At 42.0% G+C, this 10560-nt stretch overlaps 1 protein-coding gene across 2 annotated transcripts in view; it reads right to left on the bottom strand.

Moving 5' to 3' along the window:
* zfyve9a (zinc finger, FYVE domain containing 9a) overlaps positions 1–10560 on the bottom strand; it is a 46534-nt gene that overhangs the window by 14718 nt on the left and 21256 nt on the right. The window contains exons 8-15 of one of the 2 annotated variants that reach the window (XM_008279658.1): positions 8416–8545; positions 7718–7840; positions 6571–6726; positions 5374–5598; positions 2871–2953; positions 2522–2626; positions 534–684; positions 210–290 (exon numbers count right to left, since the gene is read on the bottom strand). In XM_008279658.1, coding sequence (XP_008277880.1) covers positions 210–290; positions 534–684; positions 2522–2626; positions 2871–2953; positions 5374–5598; positions 6571–6726; positions 7718–7840; positions 8416–8545 — 1054 coding nt within the window. The remainder of the gene's footprint in view (positions 1–209; positions 291–533; positions 685–2521; positions 2627–2870; positions 2954–5373; positions 5599–6570; positions 6727–7717; positions 7841–8415; positions 8546–10560) is intronic. The other variant, XM_008279659.1, reaches the window with a different exon arrangement.

Genomic DNA, 10560 nt, shown 5'->3' with positions numbered 1-10560 from the left:
GTGTGTGTGTGTGTGTGTATATATATATATATATATATATATCCTCATATCTTCAACTACAACCTCTAGCTGCAGCATTAATTATGAGTTTTTGCCTGCATGGGCATGACTCTTTGGAGGCAACGTGAACCTCGTGAGGCAACAAATAAACAAAACTAATATTTCAGCATTTTTCCAGCCAACATGCAGTTTGTTGTCGCAGTTCTCACCTTCCACAATGCTGGTCTTGGCTAAGAAGCCAGACGAGGCTTTCAAAGCACCACTGAACACAAAAAAGCAGGCTCCAGTAACTGATAAAAAAAAAACACAGAAGAGAGAGAAAAAATTAATCACAATTCCAGTTAAAATTCACAAAGCAACCACTGAGGTTTTGTTATTTTCAGGCAAACACACAAGACAAACAATAACAGACACACAGTCAGGAGGAGGATTTCCAGGAAAACAGTTTTCCAGACAACAAGCTGGACATAACACCCAGACACGCTGAGAGATGAAGGAAGTTTTAAATCTGATGAGTGCTTCTGTGTCAGCACCTTTGCGTGGCTGGTGATGGATGCTGATGGCCTGCGTCTGGTAGTTCCCGTCATCGTTCTGGACGCACACCAAGTGGGAGTCGGCGCGGTCGTTGAAACACGCCCCCATGGCGAGCACGTGTTCGTTGGACTTGTTCATGGCCTTCATCAGCTGCAAGGACAAATGATATGCATGACTAATTAAGCAGCCCTTTGGGTGTGTGCTGGGGAAAATGGGCTTAAGAGAGCCTGTCTGGTTAAGCCTAATTGCGGCGGGCTTGTGGGTAAAGTCCTCAGTTTGAACGGGACGGCGCTGCGATGACAGATTGCAGCAAAAGACAGTGACACGGGTGGATATCAATAGTTGAAAGATCCCACATATTAATTCGGCTAAATCCCCTGCCTCTGTGCCTCTCTGAAGCCGTCCTTTGCAAATCAGAAATAAAACTGAAAATCTGGAGGGCTTTAACCACTTGCTGCGCTAAAGACTCGCTTGCAAGCTGTTGAGTAACAGTCCCCACTTCACATTACTGGGTTCCCATCTGTTACTGCATCAGCAGCCAAACGCTACAACCAACACCACTCTCTCCTCCGCCGCTTTCTTTCTCAGCCAAATGGTGCTCGGTGTGTATCACTTCTTCTGCTCGGACGTTCATTCACACCCTCGAGGCAGCAGCGTTTTAACAAGTGGGCAGCCTACGCTTAACTTCAGCTGCAGAGGGGGGTCTGTCATATATCACCTACACAGAACGAACATGTGTTGATGGCAGCTCCTCTGTTTTCGAGAAGTGTGATTCTATAGAAAACTATAAGAGAATGATGCCATTTCTCACGTTTTTCTAATGAGTTTGTGGTTTCAGTCGCTACTGGTAAGACTTTTTGAATACAGAATGATGTCATTTAGTAAGTTATGGTCCCATTTAGAGTAAAGCAGATGATAAAGCAGGGCATGTTTAATGGCGGGGCTACCTTGTGATTGACAGATCACCATTGTATCAGTTCTGCATCCTCTGGTTCACAGTAATATCCACACATCACTAACATTGTCATAAAACAAAGATAACAATGGCTTGCTACGAGCCTACATTAAATTACTATAAAACAATGCGTTTGCTGAGTTATTTTGTGTTGTTGTTATGTTTGTGTTTGGATAGGCAAACTGCTGTGATAGCAGCGCTCGTGAGTTGCTTGGAGGGTTAAAACAAACACTGGCAAGTCGATCAAACTTTGGTGTGAACTCAACAACCGACTCTGGTGCAGAAGCAGTGCAGAAATATGGGGTTGTTTGGTAACTATGGAAACAGGCTTGCACATCATACACAGCAAATGTAGAACAAAAATCTTCCCCAATCGTCTTAACTGACAGTCAGCAGTGTTATCAATCATTAATCAATTTATCAGTAACAAAAAATGAACTCGGTGGACATCGTTCCATGTCCAGATGAAACTGCTTTGAGTCCAGTCAGTGGCGCAGCTTATGTCACATGACAATCTAAATAGTTATTGGCTGCAGCTAACAGTTAAAAATACGGATAAAATGCTCAAGAAACTATCCTCCCTCTTCTGCAGGAAGAAGAGAAGAAACATCGGACACTTAAATCTGCACAATAAGTCCGTCCTAATATCACCTTCTCAATAGTTTGTGCAATATTAGTTTCATAATATGGTAATATTTCAATTTTTTGTGCAATATAATTTAAATATCAGAAAAATACATCAAGGTACTTTACAACACTCCTGCAAAAACTGAATATTATCCTCAAGCACAAATTAAACTGAAAAGGCTTCTGATCATTTTTTTCCCCCCATTGAGCTCTTTACACATAACAAAAACCTATAGAGCAGTTTACCAGTCAGAACAACAACCAGACCAGGACTAAAACACCAAACAGAACTTTTTGCTTTGGACCAGACTAAGTGATCTGAACTACAGGGGTGACAGTAACCTTTTTGTTTTTTTTAAACTGGCTTATGATGTTATCATAGAAAAAAAAAAGCTGGATGCTCACCTCATTGTAGCGATTACTGGGGATCTTGATGCTCGTCTTCCTCACCTCCATGTCCACAACCAGACCTTTCACCACCGGCAGCGTGTACTGGTAGTTACGGAAGTCCTGCAGCAGGGATGTGCAGAGAAGAGAGTGAAAAATTAACCCAGCTCTACAAAACACTCTAATGAGGGCCCTTGAAAAAGCTACATCCCTGTTTAACAAAACCCTCTCAATGCAGACAGGATGTGTTTAAATGTCAGAAACTGAATTTCAGCCAAATGTTATACTTCCACAGCGTACAGCAGAGTCTCTCGACCTTGAAAATAAATAACAATAAAGCGCATGAAGAGGAAATCAAAGCACTTACAGCAAGCAGATTCATGATAGTGTGACCGGTCTCTCCAAAAAGGGGTTTCCTGAAGCGAACGCTGAACAGTGGACATGGATAAACTGCAAAACAAGAAGTTTAGTGATTAGTAAATGCACAAAAGGAATGTGTTAACCTTCATCAAGTTTTCATGGATGTTTATTAAATATATTAGGTTGAATAATGTCAATTTAGAAATAGTTTCGGTGTTTGCTGTTATTAGATTATGTCACTAGTGCTTCCTCATTGTGTAGGGTCAGGATTTTCCAGGTCTTTTCCTGTTTTTATCAACTGCACAACCTCCGCTTTTTGCTCCTCTTCATTCACAAATGCAAATGAACTGAACAAGAGACCACACATCAAATACAGTGAATTGTGCCTGCAGTACGGAGGAACGCTCCTAATCCACAAGTGAAAAATAAGGCTGCTTTTTTCTCTGCAACCAAAGCTTCTTAGATGACTATTTTTAGCCTTATCTCAGCAAACAGCTGGAAATAAGATCTCGCTACAAACTCTCATTAGCAATAAAAATAAATAAATAAATAAAAAAAATCTCAGCCTCAATCTGCAGTTCAGCAGGGAACCGTGTGCTGACGAGCCTCCCGGCCTTCTGCCGGTCAGCCCTGAAGGTAAGAGGTGCAGGCATGGAGAAGAACACCATTTGTGAGGTGGATTAATTTCACGGCGACTCTAACATTTGGTGTTTAAGAGCTTCGACTGTACATGGCTTTGTTAATATATTCTATCCGTGCTTGCCGGATGCAGGCAAGAGGCTTAACGGAGCCAGGCGGCGCTCTGTGCTGGCAGGTCTGGCTGTAAGAGGAGAGGATTTGGTGGGAAGGAGCCTCTCCGATAAAACCCCTCACAAGACTTCCTGGTTCATGTGGAAGCTGTGAGAAAGAAATGTGCAAAAGGAAGGCTGGTGTGATGTCGACAGGATTCCTCTGACAACTGACGCGTTAAGCTCTCCAGATCAATCTGGATAGAAAAATTTTACCATAAGAAGCCGTCAGAGGATAGTCACACCATTTGGAATAACGTCGCCATGTAAACTTGGTGTTGTTTTGGTCCAAGCTTTAGACTGGGCTGGTCCTTCTTTTATTTTTATTTCTGAGTAAACTTACTCTCTACATGTTCAATATAAGTCAGCCTCCAGGTGGATGCACAGTTAATTTCACTTCCATCCTTCAAAAAGTTGCCCAATCTGCCATTCACTTAACAAGCCTGTACTATGAAGCAAGTTCAACATGCCCATGATGTCTTTTTTTTTTTTATCTGGTTTCATTAAACCTAACCACCACAGTCAGGCAAAGCGGTTACACGAAGCTGGTTAACTAAACTTGGGTTTCTGAATCTAGCCACAGGGGCATTCACATAAAAGAGGCGGCACCAGGTGATCAACTGCAACATGGACAGTTCGAGAGCTGCATATTTATCACAAACTATTATTCTAAACCAATGTGGACTGCAAATAAATAACACTTAACTAAAAGTAACACAGTTGCTGCAGCCAAAGCCAGGAAGGAAAGGTGGCAAAAAAACAAACTGTGAAGTTAATCGGCTTATCAACATCACTGCCACATGAGTAGATCTGAACATAAATACAATTGTGCATTCCATTAAATAAATGTGTTGCAGATGGATTTTTGTGGTGTATATAAGACAGTTTTAGCTTAAGTCTTGCAGGTGCAGCCCCGGTGATGATGTTAAACAGTCTTGGGAGCAAATAAAGAACAAATGAAAAAACATCGCTGAAACATTGAAGAAGGCTTATACTTGCAAATCTTATAAATGTCAACAAGTACAAGGCTTTAGAGCTTTAATCAGTCTCTGTTTTAGGATCAAATGGCTGCACAAAGGCCTGAAGAACAATGAAACAACTTTGAAATGGCTTGTAGTCAACAGGAACAAAAAATACAGAAAAGAGGAGTTCTCTCCGCTGGGAATCCACATCTCTCAGATCTCTGCTCGTCAGGGAAAGTCTTTTTGGATGGATCCTTCCCCTCTCAGTATCCGCACAGCAGGCTCAATGGGACCTTCTGCGAATGCTAATGCTATGTTCCAAGAGTCTAATTGGTCAGTGGGCGAGTTTTCATACATGGGTTCTTCCGTCACAAGTCATCCGTGGCCTTCTGCTTGACCATCTCTGATTTGTTTGAAATCTTTATAGCATAAAAAAGTGGTATTTATAAATATATCTGTGAAATTGTCCCTTAATATATTGAATATTTTCTGAGATAACCTTTGTTTTTTTATTTTCCCACTGACCCACTGCAGTCAAATCTGACAAACAGTTGCTCCGTGCAGTTCTGACTTTGTGGATGAGGCCTCTGTCAGCCAACAGAAACACTGCCAGCATGTTCTCTAATCGTGTTCTGTACGACATTTCATCCGACCCTTTGGCAACACATTTGAATGACATTAAATCACCACAATCACATCATCGTTATTAATTAATCACTATGACCACACAGCAGGTAGCCTGGTGTTCCTCTGCACTTACATCGGTACTCTGCTCCCAGTCGCAGCATGAGGCGGATGGGGAAGACCTTGGCCCAGGGCGTCTCCCACTTTTGGATGAGGATGCCAAAGAGGTAGGGCGGGTTGGGCAGCAGCAGGTCCTGCAGCGACTGGAAGGAGGGGCTGATGTAAAGGAAGCCGCCGTGCTCCTTGCTGCCCAGGAAGCTCTGCGTGAAGAACGAGTGACTCAGGTGGCTCAGCACGTTGCCTTAAAGACGAAGGAGGAGAGAAAGGTTAGTGATACAGGTGATGCAAGGAGGGTTGGTGAAATCTGAGAGGAGACGCATAGCGAAGGAGAAGTCGGGGAAAAAAGAAGAGTAATGTAATATTTGTACAGGTGCAATAGAATAAAATGCAGCAAAGAGAACGTTGAGTCCTCATCTGCTAAAAAAATTAGATAGATATGAAAAACTGGGATTACTCAGTGTCTTGCTTCGTCTGTATTAAGTTCAACAGTGAATAAACACTCGCCTGCTCGCTCTACAAGCTCATATTACCCACACACGGTTCATGTTTCTAATTATCTGCCGGAGGAATCAATGGCTTCAGATAGCACACAACACAATAACCCTAATGACAAGAAAAAAAGCTCAGCGGATGGGACTTGCTAAAGCCAGCACTTCTTCCCGAGGCCTGACTGACGCCGACTTAATCGGGAGCGACGCGCACAACATGGCTCCTTTCCAGCAGCCTGAAACTGCTCCGGTGCGAATATGAAAAAGGAAACAGCCCGAGGGGAGCGAGTCGTCAAAGTCAGACGATATTATCCGTTTTTGCTCTGCAGCATACGGAGTTAAAAACGCAAGACAAGCGGCGGTGAGGTGTCACGCCTGGAGGGAGGCAACCTGACAGCAGGACGCTGATGTTGGGACCATTTTTCATAAAACAGACACAGCAGCGGTGGGCAGTAACCTGGTTTTTAAATGGAGCTCGACAAGGTGCGTCTGTATCCTCTGTGGAACAAAAACTAGAGCTCAAACATTTTCCCCTTGCGTTATTCTACATTACTTAGCGTTTGCTCTTTTTTTTTTTTTTTACCGGGCAGAGACAGGTGAGCTCACCTCCAGACCTGCAGACAGAACTACTAATGAGCTGCTACCTCCCTCAAGACTGGGCCCACGGTGGAGGTGGACTAAATTCACAGTGAGCTTCCTCGTGGAGCTGCTGGTGTCACTCTTACCACTGAGGGCCTCCTGGTAGAGCTGCACGAAGTGGGTAAAGATGTCTTTGGGGATGGTCTTCTCGTCAGGGAGACACTGGAGCAGAATGACGACCTCCGCCTGGCCGACAGCGTGCATGCCCTTCGTCGTCACATACCAGCACTTCCGGTTTACGTCTGAGGGTTGAAAGAGCAGAAAACTTATTACTGAGTTACAACAGAGGCATTAACGTCACATGAGCCTCTTAAGTGATACGGATCTTGCATGAACAGTGACTAGTAACTTTTACTTAAATGTCACATCAACAGCCTTACTTAAGCAGAATGTGAATCAAGTATATTTTTACACAAGTAGTTTGACTTGTTTTGGTGCATAGCAGTCAACACTGACAAGTGACCGAGTCGACGTGTAGAGTAAACAGAGCAAACCTAATTTTCAGCTTCTAATGCTAAAAAATCTGTTTGATGTGTCGTCCACATATCGAGGATGTATTCAGCTGATGAGAGCAGATGCTACAATGCTTTCCTGAGTATCCTCCATTTCTCTGTACTTTCTGTTAAGCACTTTGTAACTCTGCTTTTAAAAAGTGCTATAGAAATAAGGTCATTATTATTATATTATAAGTCAAATCAACACCAAGTGTGGCAACTCTAAGGAAATATAAAAGTAATGAAAGTAACAACTGACTGGACTCAACGACATCTTGATAAGATTTTAACACAAGGCTAAATCGAATGCTTTCAGATTACGATAAAGACAGCACAAGCACAAGGTTAAATCTGCACAAACAGACATTCTAACTACTAGTATTTAATGGCACACTAACTACCAAACACTGTCTGAGCTTTGCAGCTGTTTCTGTAATGTTCTTGTCAGGTCTGAATATTGCATAATGTATATTTGTGTAATATTTAAGTCTTATAGCAAAGCTGTTACTACTTAAACACAAAGGTTCACCAAACAGTGTTACACAGTCTACATCTGAAAAGGGGGCAACGAAGAACTCCGCAGGCTAAATCAGGCATGATTAAAAATGCACATTTTGCAAATATGTATTTTACAGTTTCCCTTATGTCATCATTAAATTATGAATTTCGAAGCAGGTCTGCACACTCGCTGCTGTTCCTCCAAACATGCATCCAAATCAGTGCTTTAAATGTAACTCACAATTAACGAGCTTGACCATGGCGAGCAGGTTAGCGTTGAGCACGAACACCAGCGGGTCTGGACCTCCTTCCTCCAACTGCTGCATGAGGACGATTTCCGAAGGCCTCTCCTCCACTGCGTAATCTGTAAGTGAGTTGGGGTGAAGCAGAAGAAGAAGAAGAAGAAGGCGGGAGGAGGAAGAGGAGGAGGCGGAGGAGACAAAGAAGAATGAGGAAAGGAGGAAGAAGAGGAAGGAGAATAGGAAAGAGAACAAGAAGAAGGGAAAGAAGAAAGGCAGGAAGGAGGAGAAGAAGGAAAAGAAGGAGAAGGAGGTGGAGAGCAAGGAGAACAAGAAGAAAAGGAGACAGACAGAGGAAGGAGTCAAGGAAAAGTTAGATAATAAGAAGAACCGAGGATGAGAGAGTGGAGATGACAGAATGACAATTGAGGAGGAAGGGAGTGTTGGAGATGGTGAAGGATTTATACTATAAGTGAAGCCAGACATCAAAATGACGACCAAGTCGAGTTAAGCAGCTAGAAGCCCTCCCACCCGTTTAAACATCATCACAACGCTCCCACATACAAATCTTACCCCTCTCTTCTTGGCAATGAAACATGAGCGGTGATATAAAGCACAAGAAACACAATTAACAAGCACAAACACGGCAGCTGACGGAGCAATGAGCAGGCAGCAGAATGGTGAGGATGAGGGCAAGCACCTGTGATGTGGCCTCCCGTACCTCCTTTGACTCCGGTGGAGATGAGGATGGGAGGGAGCCCGTCCTCCGGGATCAGACTGAGGGAGCTGCCCACAGGGCTGCCCACCGGGGCAACTGGGGTATGGGCTGCCTGAGGGTGGAGATGTGGAGTTAGATGTACTGCAGGTTATAGCACACAGGGAAATGTAAAAATTCAGCGTCAGTACATGTGGGCTGTGACTCCTCGCAGAATCATCTGATTTTTTTAGAACAATTTCTGCTCGACCAGCCACAATTTGCCTGAATTTTTATCGCATACATATGTAGAATTATAAAGATTTTTGTAAAAATCTGTACATTTAATAATTGTTTTTAAAAGTTGCCACTTTCAGCACATCGAAATTTGAGGCTATGTTGGATCCACCTTTTAGTTTGTGTGGGACAAGTTGTCATAACGGCCTAATCATTTATAAAAGTTCGACAAAATTAACACTTTTCCCTTTTGTGACCAAGTATTTGAAATTGAAAAGTACTTAATGTGTTTTTTTGTTTTATTATTGTTGTGACATGCAACATGCAAATATGACCAGCTGACTTATGCATTATCAGTTTATGTAATGTGTACTCAAAGACGAAACTTTTCATGACGACTAAATATTTTTGGTTACAGACATATAACATTGGTCAGTCGGTTTGGTCACTTTGGACATCATATATTGATAATGTTACCTCACCCACATTCAGACATTATTTCAACGCCATGATGAGAAATAACTGTAATTTCAAGCTTTAATCTATAATAATTCCTGAGATATTGTCATCCAAGCACAGCCTCAACATTTAATGCATGAAAAAAAATGTGCTAAACGAGGGTTGTAGGGCCATTGCTTCCATGTTTTTAATCTCTGAAAGTACTGATGTCAATGTAAAATTTCACAGATGGCATTTTAAATGTCCACGGTTCGTAAAAAACGCTTCAAACAATCAGAGATGGTTGAAAAAAAGACACCTGATGATTTAAGATGGAGTAACCCTATAATAATAATTAGTAGTCTGGCCAGAAGCACCTATAATCACAGTGAAATGTGCACTTAAGGGCTGGGCCTCATATGAGACAGGTGCCTCTACAAATCTACTGTCTCAACAGGGTTCTTCAAAATAATGTAAATATAAAAGGATAAAAACAATAACGTGGTGGTTAAGATATGGGGTAAAGATCTTCTACATCACTGGAAATTAGAGAGAATTCCCTATTCCACAAGAGGCTTTGATCAGAAATGTTCTGCTTTAAGGCAATTATTTGTAACAAAATAGACAGCACTCATATTCAAGTTTTGTACTGATCGCATATTATGTATAGTTTGCTTGTTTATTTATTGTTTTTTGCAAGTTTTAGGTTTTTGTCTACTTTGCAAGTGTTTCATTTATTTATATTTTTCATGTTCCAGCTACAATCTCTATCATGCTGAATGTATACACATTTACATGCAATTGTTTACTGAACTGACTCAGTTTAATTACTAAATGGTACAACAACATTACAGAGCCGAATCATGTGTGCATGTGAAGGGTTATTTTATGCTTATCAAACTGTATCTGTATCTGAAACAACACAAACCAGCTTCTTGGTTAGAAGCAGTAATATTTGTTCAGTTAAAGTGTATGATTGATTTTTATCAAACCCTTCAGTGAACCTTGTGCCCTTTGAATGGATGCACAGTCATCCTGGAAGAGACCACTCTCACTGGGATAGAAGTGTTTCATCATAGGATAAAGGTGATCACTCAGAACAACTCTGTATTGATTTGCTGTGACCCTTTTCTCAAAGGGAACAAATGGTCCTAAACTATGCCAGCAAAATGCCCCCGACAGAATAACAGAGGCCCTCACAGTGCAGGGGGGGCAAGGGTTGAGGCATTTGCTTTAATTTATCACTTGTTTGTACTTCCCTCAGGACTTAAAAAGGACAAAAACCAGCTAAAGAGAGTGAAAATTAGACTTACATTCATTAGGTGGACAGAAACACAACTCCTAATGAATACTAATGTTGCTCCGTGTCTGCTGGATGTACAAACAGGCAACTGTTTGCTCACACATTCACCTCTCAACTTTAAAAGGTGATAGTTAGTCAATGTCGTTTTTACAATGTGGGCATTGTCCCCTATT

Source organism: Stegastes partitus, unplaced genomic scaffold (assembly GCF_000690725.1).
Source record: "Stegastes partitus isolate 25-593 unplaced genomic scaffold, Stegastes_partitus-1.0.2 Scaffold167, whole genome shotgun sequence".
Classification (NCBI taxonomy): Eukaryota; Metazoa; Chordata; class Actinopteri; family Pomacentridae; genus Stegastes; species Stegastes partitus.
Note: the sequence above shows the minus strand (reverse complement) of the source record. Positions and strands in the feature narration are given on the sequence as shown.